This window comes from Bos indicus, chromosome 19 (assembly GCF_029378745.1).
Source record: "Bos indicus isolate NIAB-ARS_2022 breed Sahiwal x Tharparkar chromosome 19, NIAB-ARS_B.indTharparkar_mat_pri_1.0, whole genome shotgun sequence".
Lineage (NCBI taxonomy): Eukaryota > Metazoa > Chordata > Mammalia > Artiodactyla > Bovidae > Bos > Bos indicus.
This window is the reverse complement of record NC_091778.1, coordinates 8,225,342-8,247,955: the sequence shown is the minus strand read 5'-3', so window position 1 is coordinate 8,247,955 and position 22,614 is coordinate 8,225,342. Positions and strand designations below refer to the sequence as shown.

Below are 22,614 nucleotides of genomic sequence, written 5' to 3'. Positions count from 1 at the left end.
CTTTTCATCATAGGGGACTGGAATGCAAAAGTTGGAATTCAAGAGATACCTCAAGTAACAGGCAAGTTGGCTGTGGAGGACAAAATGAAGCAGGGCAAAGGCTAACAGAGTTTTGCAAGAGAATGCACTGGTCATAGCAAACACCCTCATCCAAGAGCACAAGAGATGACTCCCCACATGGACATCACCAGATGGTCAATACCGTAACGAAATTGATTATACTCTCTGCAGCCAAATATGAAGAAGCTCTATACAGTCAGCAAAAATATGACCAGGAGCTGACTGTGGCTCAGATCATGAACGCCTTATTGTAAAATTGAGATTTAAATTGAAGAAAGTAGGTAAAACCACTTGGCCATTCAGGTATGACCTAAATCAAATCCCTTACAGTGAAAGTGACAAATAGATTTAAGGGATTAGAACTGATCAATGGAGTGCCTGAAGAAGTATGGATGGAAGTTTGTGACATTGTACATGGGGCAGGGGCTACTGGCTGTTTAACATGCTGTTACATAGAAGAAAGCCCTCTGGACAAAGAATTACCCAAACTGAAGTATCAGTAAGGCTGAGATTGAGAAACGTCCTTAAGGAAAACCAGCCTGGGCTACAACACTGAGTGTGCATGGAGTCAGTTGCTGGGCTGATGGGCAGACTCATCCAACTTGGAGACCTACACATGGAGTAGATTTGTTTTAAATGGGGATATTTTGGCAGCTTCTGAAATGGCTGACTTCATATCTCTTACTAGGGAGGATCTCAAAAGACAAAGTCTGGAAGGATATCATGAAGAAAACAAATTGAATGAGACTGAAAACAAAGAGAAAGAGGAAGGAGAGAACATACTGTGATCCAGCCAAGCGTATTAGCACCACAAAATACAGAAAAGGTGGGGAGCCAAGTATTACACTTTCAAAAACAGCTGACCTTGTTTGAAAAGAGTGCAGAATGAGAAAGAAAAATGAAACACGAGAGGCATTTGCTACTGAATAGGGACGAAGGTGGCATAGATGAATGTCCTCAATACCAATGAAGCAGCATAATTCACTCAAGGCCTAGAGATTTAAAAATCGAGGAAAGGCAAGTTTTGGGGGAAGAGCTCACAGTAAAAAAGACATGAGTTTGAGTAGGCTCTGGGAGTTGGTGATGGAGAGGGAAGACTGGCATGCTGAATTTGCAAAGAGTCAGATAGGACTGAGCAACTGAACTGAACTGAGCATTATTTCTACTAACTGTTTAAGGTTTTGAATAATGTGAATTTGTGTTTAATCAAATTAAATCACCATTCTAATAAAGAAGATAAGCTTCCCATCTGAGTGTGCAAAGTGTGGCTGCCTCAACAAGAGTTCATGTGACAATCTGTTGAAGACAAGTGCCCCCCTGAGATAAACATGAAGCAAAGAAGGTATATCATTCAAGGATAAGTCTACAGCAGTGGTTCTCAAGCTCAGTATCCATTAGAGTTGCCAGGAGAGATAGTCATAACCCAGATATCTGCATTTCACTCCCGAGGTTCTGATATAATAGATATGAGTGGTGATTGAACATCTGTGTTTCTAGTATACTGTCAGATAACACACTGATCACACATTTAAAAAAAACACTAGTGTACAGAATTCCAGTGTAGGAAGTGAAGACAGTACATGCTGCCTTCTTGGGATCCTGAAACAGATGGATAAATACAAAAAGTAGATCAAGGCACACGAGACAGTTGCCTCTCCCTTTTGAGTACCCTGCTTTAAGCAGAGGATTCTGAGTCATTGGAAAGGTCCCACCCAGGATTCAGTACTGGAGAGGGGCAAAATGTGGGGCTCAAACCTGGAATGGAAATAAAAAGAAATAAAATATGCAGCATAGAAAACGAGCCACAAGAAGATCTGGAGATGAGGGCCACCATTGCAATTTCTTTATTTTGCAAGCGTCTCAGTGCCAGTCTGTGAAGGAGGAAACGGGATGCATGAACAGATTACCTTCTCTCTCCTTGCCTCGAAGGATATGGGGAGAACAGGTTCACAATGTACTTTTCCATGTGTATTGGCACAAAATTTCTGAGTTCAATTGTTTATGCCCCAGGTTATAGATCCTAAATGGATTATGCATTCTAAATTGTTTTGAAACTGAAACCAAGAACATTCTTTTTTCCTTCTTGAAACTTTAGAGTTAACGATTCTCCCTTGATAACATTTAGCATTCTGTTATGATCCATAGCTGGTAACTACAGTGTGGATCAGAACTTTGTGCTCCATCTGTCTCTTCATGCTCTGTGCATATTTTCTATCCACAAGGAGAAGAACTGAGCACTCAGATTCAGGCACCAAACTCCATCCTATGATTCTCAAATCCGGTGAGAGAAGATCCAGCTAAACTATGGCACACATATTTACTAAAGGACTATCATGTAACCATTAAAAAAGCCTAGAGCTTTATTAAGAGGTATAATTATGAAGAGGTATAATTGAGGAAATGGTTATGATAGAGTGGGAAGTGAAATTAAAACAAAAAAAATGAATATTAAAAGTCACATGAACAGTACAAAAAGAAAAAGATATGACACTGAAAGTTGAACTTCCCAGTTGACTGGGTGTCCAATATGCTACTGGAGAAGAGAGAAGTAGCTTCATAAGGAATGAAGAGGCTGAGCCAAACCAGAAACAATGCCCAGTTGTCGATGTGTCTGATGGAGAAAGTAAAGTCCAGTGCTGTAAAGAACAATATAGCATATGAACCTGGAATGTTAAGTCCATAAATCAAGGTAAATTGGAAGGATCAAACAAGAGATGGCAAGTGTGAACATCGACATTTTAGGAATCAGTGAACGAAAATGGTTGAGAATGCTCAAATTTAATTCAGATGACCATTATATCTACTGTGGACAAGAATCCCTGAGAAGAAATGGGATAGCCCTCATAGTCAACAGAGTCTGAAATGCAGTACTTGAGTGAAATCTCAAAAATGACATAATAATCTCTGTTCATTTCCAACAAACCATTCAACATCAGAGTAATCCAAGTCTATGCCCCAACCAATAATGCTGAAGAAGCTGAAGTTGAATGGTTCCATGAAGACCTACAGCACTTTCTAGAACTAATACCAAAAATGATGTCCTTTTCATCATAGGGGACTGGGATCCAAAAGTAGGAACTCAAGAGAGTAACAGTCAAGTTTGGCTGTGGAGGACAAAATGAAGCAGGGCAAAGGCTTACAGAGTTTTGCAAAAGAATGCACTGGTCATAGCAAACACCCTCATCCAAAACACAAAAGATGACTCTACACATGGGTATCACCAGATGATCGATACCAAAATCAGACTGATTATACTCTTTGCAGCTAAAGATGGAGAAAGTTTATACAGTTAGCAAAAACAAGACTGGAAATTGACTGTGGCTCAGATCATGAACTCCTTATTTTAAAATTGAGATTTAAATTGAAGAAAGTAGGGAAAACCACTAGACCATTCAGGTATGACCTAAATAAAATCCCTTATGATTATACAGTGGATGTGACAGATTCAAGGGATTAGATCTGATAGACAGAGTGCCTGAAGAACTGTGGATGGAGGTTCATAACACCGTATAGGAGGTGGTGATTAAAACCATTCCCAAGAAAAAGAAATTCAAGAAAGCAAAATGTTTGTCTGAAGAGACATTGCAGATAGCTGAGAAAAGAAGAGAAGTGAAAGGTAAAGGAGAAGAGGAAAGATATACCTATTTGAATGCAGAGTCCCAGAGAACAACAAGGAGAGATGAGAAAGCCTCCTAAGTGAACAATGCAAAGAAATAGAGGAAAACAATACAATGGGAATCACTAGAGATCTCTTCAAGAAAATTAGAGATACCAAGGGAACATTTCATGCAAAAGCAGGCACAATAAAGGACAGAAATGGTATGGACTTAACAGAAGCAGAAGATATTAAGACAAGGTGGCAGAATGCATAGAAGAACTGCACAAAAAAAAGATCTTAATGACCTGGATAACCATGATGGTGTGATTACTCACCTAGAACAAAATGTCCTGGAGTGAGAAGTCAAGTGGGCCTTAGGAGCATTGCTACAAACAGAGCTATTTGATGGAATTCCAGCTGAAGCATTTCAAATCCTAAAGGATGGTGTTGTGAAAGTACTGAACTCAGTATGCCAGCAAATATGGAAAACTCAGCTATGGCCACAGGACTGGAAAAGATCAGTTTTTATTCCAATCCCAAAGAAAGGTAATGCCAAAGAATATTCAAAGTACTGTACAATTGGGTTTATCTCACATGCTATCGAGGCAATGATCTAAATCTTTCAAAAGTATGTGAACCAAAAACTTCCAGAGGTAAAAACTGGATTTAGAAAAGGCAGAGGAACCAGAGATCAAATTGCCAACATCTGTTGGATCACAAAAAAAGCAAGGAAATTCCAGAAAAATATCTGCTTCTGCTTCACTGGCTACATTAAAGCCTTTGACTGTGTGGTTCACAATGAACTGTGAAAAATTCCTAAAGAAATGGGAATACTAGACCACCTTACCTGCCTCCTGAGAAACATGTATGCAGGTCAAGAAGCAACAGTTAGAACCATAAATGGAACAACACATTTGTCAAGGCTGTATATTGTCATCCTTCTTATTTAACTTATATGCAGAATGCATCATGTGAAATCCAGGTTGGATGAAGCTCAAGCTGGAATCAAGATTGCCTGGAGAAATATCAACAACTTCTGGTATGCAGATGACACCACCCTTATGACATAAAGTGAAGGAGAACTAAAGAGCCTCTTGATGAAGGTGAAAGAAGAGAGTGAAAAAGCTGGCTTAAAACCCAACATTCAAAAAACAAAGATCATGGCATCCAGTCCCATCACATCATTGCAAATACATGGGAAACAGTGGAAATGGTGACAGACTTCATTTTTCTTGGCTCCAATATCACAGGGGATGGTAACTTCAGCCATGAAATTAAAAGACACTTACTCCTTGGAGGAAAAGCTATGACAAACCTATACAGCATATTAAAGAGCAGAGATATCACTTTTCTGACAATGTTCCCTATAGTCAAAGCTATGGTTTTTCCAGTAGTTTTGTATGGATGTGAGAGTTGGACCACAAAGAAGGCTGAGTGCCAAAGAATTGTTGCTTTCGAACTGTGATGTTGGAGAGGACTCTTGATGTCCTCTCTTTGATTGGCAAGGATATCAAACCATTCAATCCTAAAGGAAATTAGCCCTGAATATTCATTGGAAGAGCTGATGCTGAAGCTGAAGCTCCAATATTTTGACCTCCTGATGTGAACAGCCCACTCTTCGGGAAAGGCCCTGATGCTGGGAAAGTTTGAGGGCAGGAGTAGGGGGCAGCAGAGGATGAGATGGTTGGATGGCATCACCGACTCAATAGTCATGAGTTTGAGCAAACTCTGGGAGATAACAAAGGACAGTGAAGCCTGCCATGCTGCAATCCATGGGTCTCAAAGAGTCAAACACCACTGAGCAACGGAACAACAACAACAATGTCACAGTTATATAAAAACATAAAAACAAATAAAATACTCTGCACAGATCAAACTGTATATAGAAATGCAGCACAAGTGTATACTTGGGTCATTCTCAAATGCTGGGGATTTTCTCTTTCATTATTAAATTAAATGTCATATATAATAGGAATAATAAACTTAATCAATTTTAAGTATCTTAATGCAAGAGCTAGCATTAGAAAGCCTGAAGACACTTATTTCTAGAACACAGGTGAGACAAAGTAAATAAATATCAAAATTGTAAGGAAGATGTTGGTAGAGATGTGCTTTGAGGTCAGTGAAAGACTTGGAACTGAGGGAGGATTTACAATGGGGAGAGAAAGATTATTTCTCCAATAGGAGGGCATTCTTAATATTTCAGATCTCACATAAAGTTGATGTGCAGTAATAGAAAAGATATAAAGCAATCCTGGGCTGATACTGCTAACCAATTGCAGAAATATGAAGAAAAGTTTTAACACTCTGGGGGATATAATGAAAATCAACGAAATTGGTTTAATGAATTCCACATGGGAAAATAGAATGAGCTGGCTAGGAAAAAAAAATCAAAAATCTCCCTTTGAAATGATGGCTACAGTATCACTTTCCATTATAAGTGAGGAATATAAACACATTGTCAAAAATACACATTTAAAAATGAATTTGAACAAAAATATTTTAGCTTTCTGTCAGCTGACTAGAATAAGTTTAGATTTTAATTTAAGCATCAAGAGAAATGATCTAATGGTTTATGAGCAGCTTTGCAGAGACTAGAAGTGATAAAAATTGCAAACAGATGATATGTAAATAAATATTTGCATCAACTGGTATAAATATTTAGAAGTGCTGACAACTTCCAATTATCTTGTTTTAATTGGTTCACATAGAAACTAATTTTTGACAATCACCCTTGGTCAATTAACACTTTAGTAACTCAGCTAAGGTCTTTGATCTTAAGAGTGCTTTGGGGGACAAGTCTCCCTTTGTATGTTGGAGAAATAAACTCTTCATTCAGTCATGAAAATGCAGTGGTTTGTGAGCCACCTTCTACCGCCAAGGAAGTCTTAGTCAAAGAGAGTGGAGCCAGAAAGATTGTAATATTAAATTGTCAAAACTAGTGATGCTGGGATTGTGGGTAGGGAGGACAGAAAGGGACAAAGCTCATGGGAAGTGTTGGACATTGGCTTTTAAATGTATATATCACAACAGCTGTTGCCAATAAGTTATATGCAATCACAAACTCTGTGCAACTATCTGAAGAGACACGATTTAGGTATCATTTCAGAGAAAAATCAGGCATTAGTCTGAAAGTTCACCCATTTTCCCCCCTTTTCTCTCAATTTATATCTCACTACCAAATTTCTTGGCTAGCTACACACATTTGTTTTTAAAAAAATAGATATCCTGAGGGAGAGGGTTTAAGATAGAAGCATAAGAAGATCCTGAACTCACCATCTCCCAGAGACACAACATATCTACAACTACACCTGGAATGATTCCCTTAGAAATGAACCTAAAAACTCGAGGAACAAAGTCTCCACAACAGAAAGAAAAAAGATAGCAAGCAGGGTAGAAAAGGTAGCGATATAGTCTCACCAACAAACCCCAGCCATGGTGATCCCTAGTGGGGAGGGTCACAGAAGGATCTTTTTTGCTGAGGAACAAGAGATTCAAGCTTCATTCATACCACCCATACAGGAGAGACAAGCTCCCTAAACACATTTGAAAAGAAAAGTAATGAGGAATATGCCTAGAACTGTAGAACTTGAGGAAAGGAAAACCTTCTCTGAAAGAGTTCACACATATACTTACTTCACCAGAAAACCAGAACAAAAAACACCAGAATAAAAAGCCTATGGACCGTAGGTGAAGGGGACCCACTTACTAACCTGAAAGTATCTGTTATCAAGGAAGTAGCCAACAGGTACTTTCCCTGGGTACTGAGACAATGGTAGTTACCATTTTTGCAATCTGAGACCTCTTTGCTAATATTAGTACTGACAGACGCCATTCTAAAATTCACCCTCTAGCCTATTAGTTCGGAGAAGGCAATGCACCCCACTCCAGTACTCTTGCCTGGAAAATCCCATGGTTGGAGGAGCCTGGTAGGCTGCAGCCCATGGGGTCGTGAAGAGTTGGACACGACTGAGCAACTTCACTTTCATGCATTGGAGAAGGAAATGGCAACCCACTCCAGTGTTCTTGCTTGGAGAATCCCAGGGACGGGGGAGCCTGGTGGGATGCTGTCTATGGGGTCGCACAGAGTCGGACACGACTGAGCGACTTCACTTTCACTTTTCACTTTCATGCATTGGAGAAGGAAATGGCAACCCACTCCAGTGTTCTTGCCTGGAGAATCCCAGGGACAGGGGAGCCTGGTGGGCTGCCGTCTATGGGATCTCACAGGGTCGGACACGACTGAAGTGACTTAGCAGCAGCAGCAGCAGCCTATTAGTTACAGTGGGCAGGCCTAAGGGAGATGAGTGGGCATCCCTGCACTTTAGCTGGGGTGCACAGTCAGCTGAATGATAGCATCATACACCTGAGTGCACAGCAATTGCAGGCAGGCCTCAAAGCTGGGCTGGGGGTTTGTCCTGCCTGCAAGCATCCTGTGGCAGCTGTGGCCAGGCTCTGTAACCAGTCCTTGTACACCGAAGATGCAACTACAGCCCTGCCACAACAGGAAGGTGCATCCAGCCCAGACAGGGAACACATACGGAGCACCTGGCTTCGATGGCCAGGTCAGATTTCACCCCGAGCCCCATAAGACATCTCCTAAATAAGTCTACTCCTTGAAAGCCGAGAAGATAGCTGATTTACCTCATAAACTGAAGCAAATGCAGAGAACTAGGCAAAATGAGGAGACAAGGGAATATAAACCAATTGAAAGAATAAGACAAAAACCTCAGAAAAATAACCAAGTGAAACAGAAATAAGCAATCTATTTAACAAAGAATTCAAAGCAATGGTCATAAAGACGCTCACTAAACATGGGAGAAGAACGGATGGACACAGCAAGAACTTTGGCAAAGTGATAGAAAATAAAAGAAAGTACCAAACAGAAGTTAAAATTGAACTGATAAATATACTACACGGGTTCAACAGCAGACTGGATGAGGTAGAAGAATGAATTAGTGAATTGGAAAACAGAACAGCACAATGAAGCTAGAATTTTCAAAAGTAAAGATACCATAAGGGATCTCTAGGACAATATCAAACAGAATAACATTCACATTAAAGGGGTCCCAGAAAGAAAAGAGAAAAGGTCAGAAAAATTATTTGAAGAAATAGTGATTGAAAACGATTTCAATTTGGAGGGGGCTAACAGAGATCCTAAAGGAGACCAGTCCTGGGTATTCATTGGAAGGACTGATGCTGAGGCTGAAACTCCAATACTTTGGCCACCTCATGTGAAGAGTTGACTCACTGGAAAAGACCCTGATGCTGGGAGGGATTGGAAGCAGGAGGAGAAGGAGACAACAGAGGATGAGATAGCTGGATGGCATCACCAACTCGATGCACATGAGTTTGAGTGAACTCTGGGAGTTGGTGATGGACAGGGAGGCCTGGCATGCTGCAATTCATGGGGTCGCAAAGAGTTGGACACGACTGAGTGACTGAACTGAACTGAACTGAACAGAGATCCAAGTCTGGGGAGCTTGGAGAGTTTCAAATAATACAAACCCAAGTAGATATACTCAAAACATTATAATTAAAATATTGAAAATTAAGGAAGAAGAGAGAATTCTAAAAGTATCAAGAGAAAAATAGCTTCTCATAAGACTATCAGCAAAATTTTCAGCAGAAATTTACAGGCAAGAGGGATTGGCTTGACATATTCAAAGTGCTAAAAGGAAAATACTTATAAGAATACTCTGCCCAGTTAGGTTATCACTCAGAATTAAAGGAAAGATCAAGAATTTTCCAGACTAGCAAAGGCTGGAAAAGTTCATCACTCACTAAACTGACTCTATAAGAAATGTGAAAGGATCTTTTTTAAGCTAAACAGAAATGGAACTAAATAATAAGAAAACATATGGGTATCCCAGGTGGTGAGAGTGGGAAAGAACCTGCCTGCCAGTGCAGAGGACTTAAGAGGCAATGATTCGACCCCTGGGTCGGGAAGATCCCCTGGAGAAGGGAATGGCAACCCACTCCAGTATTCTTGCCTGGAAAATCCCATGGACAGAGGAGCCTGGTGGGCTACAGTCCATGAGGTCACAAAGAGCTGGACATGACTGAAGAGACTCAGCATGCAGTAAGAAAACATATGGGCTTTCCTGGCAGCTCAGATGGTAAAGAATCTGCCTGCAATGCAGGATACCTGGGTTTGATCCCTGGGTGGGGAAGATCCCGGGAGAAGGGAATGGATAACCCACTCCAGTATTCTTGCCTGGAGAATTCCATGGACAGAGGAGCCTGACAAGCTACTATCCATGGGACTGCAAAGAGTCAGACATGTCTGAATGAGTAATAATTTCAATTTCAGTTTTTTAAAAAAAACATATAAAATTAAAAATTTCACTGGGGAAAGTAAATGCGTAATAAAGTCAGTGGATCAAGCACTTATAAAGCAAGCATAAATGTTAAACGACAAAGGCAGTAAAATTAACTAAAATTAAAATACTAGTTAAGGGATGCATAAAATAAAAAGATGAAAAATGTGTCATTGAAAGTTAAAAGGTGGGGAGGAGTTAAAAGATAAAGCTTTGGAATGCGTTCAGATTTAAGTTGCTACCAACTTAAACTGCTGCTGCTGCCGCTAAGTCGCTTCAGTCTTGTCCGACTCTGTGTGATCCCATAGACGGCAGCCCACCAGGCTCCCCAGTCCCTGGGATTCTCCAGGCAAGAACACTGGAGTGGGTTGCCATTTCCTTCTCCAATGCATGACAGTGAAAAGTGAAAGTGAAGTCGCTTAGTCATGTCCGACTCCTAGCGACCCCACGGACTGCAGCCTACCAGGCTCCTCCATCCATGGGATTTTCCAGGCAAGAGTACTGGAGTGGGGTGCCATTAGGATGGTATATGTGAACCTCATAGTGATCACAAGGGAAAAACTCATAGTAAATATGCAAAGGAATATGATATATGAATCTAAAAATAACACTAAAGAAAACTACCAAAATATAAAGGAAGAAAGAGAAGAAGAAAGTAACATAGAACTACAAAACAATTAAAATGGTGATAAATGCATACTTATCATAATTGAATTAAATTCTCCAATCAAGACATAGAGTGGCTGAATGGATATAAACAAACCCAAGATCCATTTAAGGCATCTCTGGTGGCTCAGTGGTAAAGAATCTGCCTGCAATGCAAAAGCAGCAGAATACACATTCTGTTCAAGTGCCCATGAAACATTCCCCGAGATAGATCACATGTTAGGTCACAAAACAAGTTTCAAAAAATTTAAGATTTAAATCATATCAAGCATCTTTTTCAACCACAGAAGTATAAAACTAGAAATCAATCTCACACACACGTGCATATGCACACACACACACATGAATGGGGGAAAAAAATCACAAAAAAACAGGGAGATTAAACGACATCTACTGAACAAAAAATGGTCATTGAAAAATCAAAGGAGAAATAAAAAATACTAAGAGACAAATAAAAACAGAAATGCAAGATACCAAAATCTATGGGATGCAGCAAAAGTAGTTCTAAGAAGGAAAGTTTCATAGCCATTCAGGCCTGCCTCAAGATATACAAAACTTTTCAATAAAGAACATAAATTTACACCTAAAAGAACTAGAAAAAGAAGAACAAACAGAGCCTAATATTAGTAGAAAGAGAGAAGCAATAAAGAGTAGAGCAGAAATAAATGAAATAGAGACTTAAAAAAACAAACAAACAAACAGAAAAGGTCATTAACACCAAGATGTAGTCCTTAAAGATAACCCAAATTGACAAACCTTTAGCTAAAGTAACCAAGAAGAAAGAGAAGGGGCTCAAATAAATAAAATCAGAAATGAAAGATGAGAGCTTACAACAAAGCAAAGGATGCATTTCTATAGCATACAATTTCCCAAGGCTGAATGAAGAAGAAATAGAAAATCTAGATAGACTGATTACTAGTGAGAAGAGTGAAATAGTAATAAAAAATCTCCCAGCAAACAAAAACTCAAGACCAGATGGCTTCACTGGTGAATTCTACAAAACATTCAAAGATATAATACCTATTCTTCTGAACTCTTCCAAACAACTGAAGAAGAGGGAGACCCCCCCAAACACATTTTATGAAGCCAGCATGACCTTCATACCCACACCAAAGATACACACACACACACAAACTATAGATGTGTCCTTGATGAACATAGATGCAAAAATCCTCAACAAAACATTAACAAACCAAATCCAACAATACCCTTAAAGGATCATACAACATGCTCAACTGGGATTTATCCCAGGGATGAAAGGATGGCTCAACGTGAAACATCTCATTAAGAAAATGGATGCAGAGAAAGCATTTGGCAAAAGTCAATATCCATTTATGATTAAAAAAAAAAACTCTCAACAAAGTTGGCATAGAAGGAACATACCTCAATCCATATATGACAAACCCATAGCTAACATCATACTCAATGGTGAAGAGCTGAAAGCTTTTCCTCTAAGACTAGGAAAAGGAAAAGGATGTACACTCTCACAGCTTTTGTTCAACATAGTTTTCAAAGACCCAAACAGAGCAATTAAGGAAGAAAAAAATAATATGTATCCAAATATTGTGCGGATCACAATAAACTGTGGGGAATTCTGAAAGAGATGGGAATACCAGACCACCTGACCTGCCTCTTGAGAAACCTGTATGCAGGTCAGGAAGCAACAGTTAGAACTGGGCATGGAACAGACTGGTTCCAGATCGGGAAAGGAGTACATCAAGGCTGTATATTGTCACTGTGCTTATTTAACTTATGTGAAGAGTACATCATGAGAAACACTGGGCTGGATGAAGCACAAGCTGGAATCAAGATTGTCGGGAGAAATATTAATAACCTCAGATATGCAGATGACATCATCATTATGGCAGAAAGTGAAAGGGAACTAAAGAGCCTCTTGATGAAAGTGAAAGAGGGGAGTGAAAAAGTTGGCTTCAAGCTCAACATTCAGAAAACTAAGATCATGGCATCTGGTTCCATCATTTCATGGCAAATGATGGGAAAACAATGGAAACAGTGACAGACTTTTATTTTCTTGGGCTCTAAAATCACTACAGATGGTGACTGCAGCCATAAAATTAAAAGATGCCTGCTCCTTGGAAGAAAAGTTATAACCAATCTAGATAGCATATTAAAAAGCAGAGACATTACTTTGCCAGCAAAGTTCCATCTAGTCAAAGCTATGGTTTTTCCTGTTGTCATGTATTGATCTGAGAGTTGGACCATAAAGAAAGCTAAGCACAGAAAAATTGATGCTTTGAACTGCGGTGTTGGAGAAGACTTTTGAGAGTCCCTTGGACTGCAAGGAGATCAAACCTGTCAATCCTAAAGGAAACCAATCCTTAATATTCATTGGAAAGACTGATACTCAAGTTGAAGCTCCAATACTTTGGCCATGTGATGTGCAGAACTGATTCATTGGAAAAGACACTGATGCTGGGGAAGATTGAAGGCAGGAGGAAAAGGGGAGGAGAGAGAATGAGATGATTGGATGCGATACTGGATGCTTGGGGCTGGTGCACTGGGACGACCCAGAGGGATGGTATGGGGAGGGAGGAGGGAGGAGGGTTCAGGATGGGGAACACATGTATGCCTGTGGTGGATTCATTTTGATATTTGGCAAAACTAATACAATTATGTAAAGTTTAAAAATAAAATAAAATTAAAAAAAAAAAAAGAAATCATCGACTCGATGGACATGAATTTGAGCAAGTTCCAGGAGCTGGTGATGGATAGGGAAACCTGGTGTGCTGGAGTCCATGGGGTTGCAGAGTCAAACATGACAGAGTGACTGAACTGCACTGGAAGACTCAACAACAAAAAAATTGTTAGAGCTAATATCAATTCAATAAATTCACAGGATTAAAAAAGGCAATATGCAGAAATTTGTGGAATTTTTATACATTAATAATGAAAGAGAAATTAAGAAAATAACCCATTTACAATTGCAGCATAAAGAGCAGAATATCTAGGAATAAATTTAACCAAGAAAGTGAAAGACCTGTGCACTGAAAACTCTAAGATACAAATGAAAGAAAATAAATAAGACACAAATATATGGACAGATATTCTGTGTTCATGGATTGGGAGAGTCAATATTGTGTCAAAATGTCCACACTGCCCAAAGCAATCTATAGATTGAATGCAATCTGTACGAAATTTCCAATGGCATATTTCACAGAATGATGATAGAGATGTCATATTCCCTGGTTTTAAACTATACTACAAACTATAGTAATGAAAGCTGTATGGTACCAGCACATAAAGAAGCACATAGGTCAATGGAACAGAATTGACAGCCCAGAAAAAGCCCACACACATATAGATGATTAATTTATGACAAAGGAGCAAAGAGCATACAATGGAGAACATCTCCTCAGTAAATGGTGCCAGGAGAATCAGGCAGCCACATGCAAGAGAGTGAAATTAGACTGCTGTCTTATACCACCCACAAAATTAACTCAAAGTAGATTGAAGATTTGAAACCATAAAAATCTAGAAGAACATGTAGGTGTTAATCTCACTGATCAGCATTTTTTTTTTTTTTTTTTTTTTTGGTGTATCTGACTCCAAAGGCAACGGAAAGAAAATAAAAAACAAACAAATGAGACTACATCAAACTAAAAATCTTCTGCATAGCCAAGGAAACCATCATCAAAGTGAAAAGGCAGCCTCCTGAATGGAAAAAGATATTTGCAAATCATATATCTGATAAGGTGCTGCTGCTGCGTCACTGCAGACGTGTCCAGCTCTGTGCGACCCCATAGATGGCGGCCCACCAGGCTCCCCCGTCCCTGGGATTCTCCAGGCAAGAATATTGGAGTGGGTTGCCATTTCCTTCTCCAATGCATGAAAGTGAAAAGTGAAAGTGAAATCGCTCAGTCGTGCCCAACTCTTTGCAACCCAATGGACTGCAGCCTACCAGGCTCCTCAGTCCATGGGATTTTCCAGGCAAGACTACTGGAGTGGGATGCCATTGCCTTCTCTGATAAGGTGCTAGTATTCAAAATACAGAAAATACTCAAGTAACTCAACAATAAAAAAATGAAACAGCCTGATTGAAAAATAGGCAGAGAATCTGAAGAGACATTTTTTCCAAAGAAGACATTCATGTGGGTAACAAATACATGAAAAGATATTCAATATCACTAATTATTAAAGAAATGTAGATCAAAACCACAATGAGATATCACCTCACACCTGTTAGAATGGCTGTTAATGAAAAGATAAGAAACAACAAATGTTGGAGAGGATACAGAGGGAAGAGAACCTTCATACACTATCGATGAGTCTGCATTTTGGTGCAGCCACTATGGGAAAGAGTATGGAGATTCCTCAAAAAACTAAGAATAGCACGACCATATGACCTAGCTGTTCCACTTCCGGGTACTTATCCAGAGAATTCCTGTGCCGTCCCACCTGCCTGCACCGCCCACCTCACAGCAGCACCATCAAAGGCTGCAGAGGCATCCTGTGGCACAGTGCCCACCTGCACCCGTGGTGTGGCAGGCACGCTGAGGGTTGAGCACCAAGGCCACTAGAGGCCCTAGGATCTTGGAGAGAGGGGGGCCAGGAAGGCTTCCAGAGCCTGGGCCCAACGTGGAAGGGACTCCTGAGAGGCAAAGCTATGGCAGGGAGCACCCTGAGTTATACGTAATCACTGATGCACAGCACCATAGGGAAGACAAGAAGATCAAGACCCCTGCCTCCCCACAGCTTATACCTAAGCAGGTGGTGCAGCAGTAAAGAGTCCGCCTGCCAGTGCAGGAGATGTAAGAGATGCGGTTTCGATCCCCGGGTCTGGAAGGTCCCCTGGAGGAAGGCAAGGCAACCCACTCCAGTATCCTTACCTGAAAAATTCCATGAACAGAGAAGCCTGGCGGGCTACAGTCCATAGGATCTCAAAGAATCGGATGCTACTGAGCAGACATCTAAAGAATACAGGAAATCATTCAAAAAAGATACATGTACCCCTATATTCATTGCAGCATTAATCACAATAGTCAAGATATGGAAACAACCTCAGTTGTTCAGTTCAGTCACTCAGTTGTGTCCGTCTCTTTGTGACCCCAAGGTGAGGGGTCCCCCCAACTTGACTTACAGTGGTGATCATTTTGTAGTGTATACAGATGTCAAATTAAAATGTTACATACTTGAAACTTACATAATTAAAAAATGGTATCACTGGCTAGCTTGTGCCTGTTTTGTACTTTAAAGCAATAACTAACTTTTATTGTGCCCCATAGTACTCATTCATGCTCTTTGCCAAAACAATTTTGGGTCTACACCTTCTTGGCATGTAGAGAATTGCTTTCTTAGTTCCTTTGTGGGTGAATGAGATCATATGAATAGTTTTAGTTGGGAACAAATGTAAAGAGCAGAATGTCACATCCTTGGCAGGTCATTTAATTTCCCAGGCAAGTGCCCCAAGGACTTTCTTTGCCTTCTGACAGGGCAACCAGGCGTTTCGAGATGATGGTCATTCTATCAGCCTGGGATCCTAAGTGACTGATGAACAGAGCCCCCAAAGACTGTGATATGCATGTAGGGTGACAAAGCCCCTTTGAGCCAAGCCCTGTGTCAGCTTCTGAGGGAGATAAAAGTTCATATATGTGTATATATATATAAATATATACATATACATACATACATATAATATATACATATATACATACAATGCATTATATAATATATATTATTATTGTTGTTAATTAACACATTATATATAGCATAGATATAATTATATTGTCTTTATCCTCAAGGGGTGTTCAAATTAGTTGCAATGATAAGATATAAAAATTCAGAAGGTATATAACAGGAGTTATTTTTAGGTGGAAAATAATTAAGGCCAACAGTAGGAGAGATGGCACAAGGTTATGGGCCATAAGAAGGAAAAGGAGAAGAAGGAAGGGAAGATTACCTGAGGAGAAATCTGCACTGGGTAGAATTTAAACTTCTGAAGGCTGAAGAATTTATATAATTAGAAGAGAGGGAAATAGCCCTTCAGCTGAGAAAAAGCAGGTAAGCAACAGTAAATCAATGAGAAATTAGGAGGTATTAAATAAACCCATTTCACTGACACCAAGTTTTGTTTAAGAAGTATTAAGCTGGCTTGCAAGTCAAGCATCATAAGCTCAACAGTTCATTAATTAATTCACAAATATTTATTGGATACCTCTATGAGTTCATCGCACAAAACTGACAAGAAAATCCCTGTCCATATGGCAAGTGCATTCTAGTGGAATTGAGTACTGGCAGAGTCAGAATCAGATCCAGAGTCTCCTGACTATTCCAGTACTTGTGGCTTTTTCCAGTGATGAAATAAAATGATATATTCACTTATTTTCTGGATTAAAAAAGTTCCCGTTCTGAAAATTTGGAAAAGTGGCTGTCCTTTTCTCTTTCCCCTGGATGGTTTGGCCCTGAGTGCAACCACACACCTGTTTGTTCTTCTATTTAAAATTCAAAGTTGTTACAGTCCATGTGCTCCAGTGATGCTCAATGAATATTTGATGATCCGCTTGGTATCGTTCATGCATTCAAAAACTTCACTTAACAAACATACATTAAATGCCTAAGATATTCCAGCCACTACTAGGTTCTGGGGATATTAAATATATGTGAACATATGATTTTAGCAAAATATTAAAGAAATGGTAATAGATATATGTACATATATGTGTAGAACTTTGGGATCACAGAGGTGAACTTGGCTTAGTGGGCTTAGCAATTAGAAATGGCACTGTGCTTGCCAGATTTACCAAATAAAAACAGAGGTGACCAGTTAAATCATAAGTGTGTCCCAAATATTACATTGGACGTGCTTATACCAAAACATATTTTTTGTGTATTTGAAATTCAAATTTAAGTGGGAGTCCTGTGTTTTATTTGGCCACCTTAGCTGGCATAATTGGACGGAGTAGTAGATGAAGTTCCAGGGGTCAGTGTGGGAGAGTTACCAAGACACCAAGAGATGTTGGAACTCACTAAGGAGAGTCTAGCAGAAATGCCAGGAAGAGTGGGGATGTTCAGGAGTCGGGGTGGGGAGAGAGGTGCTTTGAAGGTGGGGGATCAAAACTGTGTTTATGATTTCACATTGTTCTGGAAGTTGAAGCCAATATAATGAGAACCAGAACAGAAATGAGGAGTATGACCTTTGCCTATTGGAAAAGGGAGAAAAAAAAGTCACTATTTTTGGAAAATATCTTCTTAAAAAACCCGTGAGAATCAGCTGAAAAAAATATTGGAATAGATGAGGGTTCAGTAAGGTCATTACATATGAAATAAATATTAAAAAATCAGTAGCTTTCTTTTGTAGGAGCAATAGCCAGCTAGAAAATATAATGAAAAAAGATCGCATTTGGTATACCTTCAAAAACATAAAGCAACTAAAAATAAACCACAAAACCATGAAATGTGCTGAACTTATATAAAAAAACAAGTTTAACACCTTTAGAGACGTGAAAGGAGATGAAAAGATGGAGAGTCATGGCATCTTTCTAGTCAAGAAGACTGAAGACTGTAAAGGTGTCAATTTTCTTATAGTTTATTTTTTGGGCTAATGAAATTGTAACCAAGATGTTTGTAGGAAGCACGAGGAACATCAACAGCCAGGGGGAGTTTGATGTGTGACACAGGGGCCCCAAAGCTAGTGCTCTGTGACAACCTGGAGCGATGGGATGAGGAGGCAAGAGGGAGGGGGCTCAGGAGGGAGGGGACACAGGCATGTCTACAGCTGCTTCATGCTGCTGTGTGTGGCAGAAACCATCACACTATTGGAAAGAAATCATTCTCCAAATTAAAATGAAAAAAAAAAAAGATTCCAACATTTACATGTAAGAACAAAGTCATAAAAACAGCTGGAGAAATTTCAGAGAAAGTACTAGTGAACGGGTAATTAAACCTACCTGATATTAAAACATTCCAAGAGCTCCATTCCTTCCATCACAGTTGCATTTGGGAATGAATGAACAGAGAAGGCAACAGGATGGAGCTGAGAACCCAGGAACCCCCTGGGTCTGGAACGCTAACTTACAGGACAGCAGGGAAAATAGATCAGAGGGCAAGAGCAGGACAGTTCAAGAAAAGTGCCCAGAGAGTTGTGCTGTTGTTAAGTCGCTAAGCCATGTCTGACTCTTTTGCAACCCTGTGGACTGTAGTCTGCCAGCTCCTCTGTCCAGGAGATATCCCAGGTAAGGGTACAGGAGTGGGTCGTCATTTCCTCCCCCAGGGATCTTCCTGACTCAGGGATCAAACCTGCATCTGCTGCATTGCAGCAGATTCTTTACTGCTGAGTCACCAGGGAAGCCCAAAGAGTTGTGTATCTATCTGGAAAAAAAATTTTGTTTTTCATCTCATAGGAAACACTCCAGATGCATTTAAGTTTTAAATGTGAAAAGTAAACCAAACAAAAGAACAACAGAGCAAATATATATCTGATCTTTGGACTTAAATTATTTTCTGGATGGCTTAAGGGGCTTTGAGTAATGTAAATCCAGCCAATCAGAAGACTCCAGGGGGTTTTGGTAGATTTATTCTTTGCAGAGAGTTTGCTCACTTGTAGAGGAAGGCTTGCCTGAAGACTAGTCAGAAGACCACTGGAGTGATCCTGGCCAGAGATGTCAGGAGTCTAGCTAAAGCCTGGCAGTAGGAAGAGAGAGCTGAAGACGGGTATGGAAATGAACAGCAGCCTCCCTAGGAATTTGCCATATGCACTGTGTGTCTAGAGGCAAAGGAATATGCTCGGGATCTCTCTGTCAGATGGTTTGTAAAGGGTAGTTTTTTGTTTTTTTTTTTTTAAAGGGTAGTTTTTAAAGTAAAATCTATTTTTATTATTCCCGCATACAAGACCTCCCCGCAATTCAGGTCTTTTAAACTCCATGCCTGGCACAATCAAATTCAGTGTTTCCCACTTTCTATGTTTTCTTTTCACAGTCTCTGGAAATGTGATCTAACTAAGTTTCACTGTAATCGATAAAATATTGTACGGTATGTGTGGAAACAGATATGCCTGTGTTTTTATAAGTGCACATGAGAGGCGGGGATAGGAGGGGTGCAGAACAAGGTGGCTTGTTCACGCTTTTTAATATCGACAGACTGGACGAAGCAGCATGATCTGTCATAAAACGAAACCTAATATTCGAAAATGAGATCGCCGTCTCTGCGTGTTTAAATCGTTTTCCCGGGAGACAAATCTTCTTTCATTTGAACAAACACACGCAAGTGTTTTTTATGGACTACTGGGAAATACTCAGCAGTCGGTTTGTGCCGGTGAGGTCAGAGCGGCTGGCCGACGGTTTGAGTGTCTTCTCACCAACACGGTTGCAATCAAGCTACCCTCTGACCCACTTGCAGTATCATTCTGAGGTGTCAGGTTAGAAAGCAGTATTTGTGTGATATAACGCACAAATGGTCTTGCTTGTTGGCCACAACTTCTTCCCAAAGTATTTCCTATCCAGTTAGCCACCAGAGCAGCCACAGTGGCTTAACATGAAAATGGGCACCGGGGGTGTACATCTCAGATCTGAAAGGCACTGGATCCAGTCTGACTGGATCTGGCTTTGGTTCAGTTTTAACGGCCCATTCTTTGTTCCTTGACTGAGCACATGGAGGAAATAATCTTTCCACTGACAGGTTCCCTAAATGGAGTCATGATCACAAATTTTGGATGTCCTATTCACTACCATCAGAGAAGGCAATGGCACCCCACTCCAGTACTCTTGCCTGGAAAATCCCACGGATGGAGGAGCCTGGTGGGCTGCAGTCCGTGGGGTCGAGAAGTGTTGGACACGACTGAGCAACTTCACTTTCACTTTTCACTTTCATGCATTGGAGAAGGAAATGGCAACCCACTCCAGTGTTCTTGCCTGGAGAATCCCAGGGGCGGGGGAGCCTGGTGGGCTGCCGTCTATGGGGTCACACAGAGTCGGACACGACTGAAGTGACTTAGCAGCATTCACTACCATCTTTTTAAATTAAGGATCGCTTCTATTTTAATAAAAGGCATGGTTAAAGTATCGAGGGGGGAACTAATTAAAATCTAATGTGATGTATCACATACATCACAAAGTATTTGTAGGCAGTGCCCAAGCATTTTTGTTTCTTCCGCTTTATTAAGATATGCCTGAGAACACCCATCATTAGAGATGCACTGTTATTGAATGGAAGCGGAAAAGCTGTAGGCACTCACGCAGCAAAGAGAATGACGTGCTGAGTGAGTCGTTCTCTCTGACTCTGGCTACTGTCAAAAACCCTATCTTCTACTGATGGGAAAAAAGGAAATAGAATTTTTTTTTTTTTTTTTGGTTTGAATGTAGAAGCATCTGCTTTCTTCTGGGTTTTCATAGAGAACCAGTTGTTTCAGTAAAGATTCGGTATTTGACAGGTGGCAAAAGGTTGTGGATAATGACACAGTAGAATGAGGAACCTAGAGATAGAGACCCAGAAATAGGAGGCAGGACGAACTGAGTTTTCCTCTGGCACCGTGAAGATATAAATTAAATCCTCTAAAATACACTCACCCTGCAAACATTGATCAAGGGCTTGTCTGCCAGAACTGGGTAAATCCTTGAATATACAGAGATGAACTAGACATAGTGTTCAGGAGTACAGAAGGAGAAAAACATGATTTCTGGATTACAATCAGTTTTTAACATTCAAAGTGTTAGGTACTGTATTTGTGTTGTGTACAAAGTGCAGGGGGGCAAAAAGAAGGCCCCAGAAAGATGCTAATCTAGACAGGAGACTTTGAAGGCCAAAGGAACACTGACAGCTTCAGGGTAAGCTGTTGAAATATGCTTTTAAATGTTTTCCTTAAAAAAGAGAGGCTAAGAGATGCAACTCACATGCCTGCTTCTAAGTGTATAAGCTGACTTCTGTCTGCCTCTTCTCTCATTATGAAATGCCTTTAGCTGTTTGCATAACAGACAACAGACATAGATGGTGGGGAAGAGGGGAAGGAGGGCTGGTTTATACTGTTGAGCCTTGTCATTCCATTTATGAATAGAGAGCAGAAATTACAAATTCAGTCTTGACTTTTTTAAATCCCAGCTGTGGTTGGCTCAATAATGACTCCCCAAAGATGTCCAGGAGCTGACCCTGGAACATATATGACTATACTACCTTACATGGGAAAAGGGGCTTTGCAGATGTGATTAACTATCTTGAGATGGCAAGATTGTGCTGGATGTGCAGGTGGACCAAATGTAATCATAAGAATCCTTATGGGAAGGAGGCAGGAGAATATAGTAGGAGTTGTGATGAAAGAAGCAAGAGGTTGGAGTGATGTAAGGAAGGGGCCACAAGCCAAGGGATGCAGGAGCCTTTAGAGGCTGAAATGCAGCCCTGCTGATACTTGGATGTCAGACCTCTGACGTCCAGAATGATGAGAGAACAACGTTGGGATGATTTGTGACAGCTGCAATAGGAAATGAATACACCAGCCTCCTCATTAATATGGGCAGGGAAAGTGGTCTGCAGGCCACTGAGCTTCAGAAGGCACCAGAACTTACATTAGCTTTGTGTGGTTTTCAGTGGCACCATTAGGAAGTGGAACACCATATATTAGTTCTTCATTTTGTACATGCGTCTTAAAGGGACACACACCTAATTTGCATCAGAACTGGGCTGCCTAAGACCTTGGTCCTCTGCTTTCCCCCATTTCTCTGATATCTAGGAAACCAGGTGATAAGTTCATTTCCCATGTCAAAGATTTTCTTCTACTTGGAATGGCCTTAAGATTTTTGCTCAAATTTATATGTCTGCTCCCGTGGGTCACAGCAGATACAGTGAATGCTCTGAAACCAGGAGACTGTGGGAAGCATGACTGACTTGGCCATGATTTGGTCAAACCACTTAACTTCTCTTGAACTGTAAAATGGGATAATAACACACATCGTGCCTGACTTACTGGGTTGCTGAGGATCAAACATGATAATATATGTGAAAGGGCTTTATAAATTCTATAATGCGATT

General features: G+C 40.3%; 1 protein-coding gene across 5 annotated transcripts in view; it reads right to left on the bottom strand.

The window, feature by feature from the left end:
- Positions 1-22,614, bottom strand: part of ANKFN1 (ankyrin repeat and fibronectin type III domain containing 1) — a 486,838-nt gene that overhangs the window by 330,783 nt on the left and 133,441 nt on the right. For 2 of the 5 annotated variants that reach the window (XM_070772496.1, XM_070772497.1), the window contains exon 1: positions 15,492-15,584. The exons of the other annotated variants lie outside the window; for them this stretch is intronic. In XM_070772496.1, coding sequence (XP_070628597.1) covers positions 15,492-15,536 — 45 coding nt within the window. In that variant the 5' untranslated portion in view covers positions 15,537-15,584. Of the gene's footprint in view, positions 1-15,491; positions 15,585-22,614 lie in introns of those variants that run through there. 5 annotated transcript variants of the gene reach the window in all.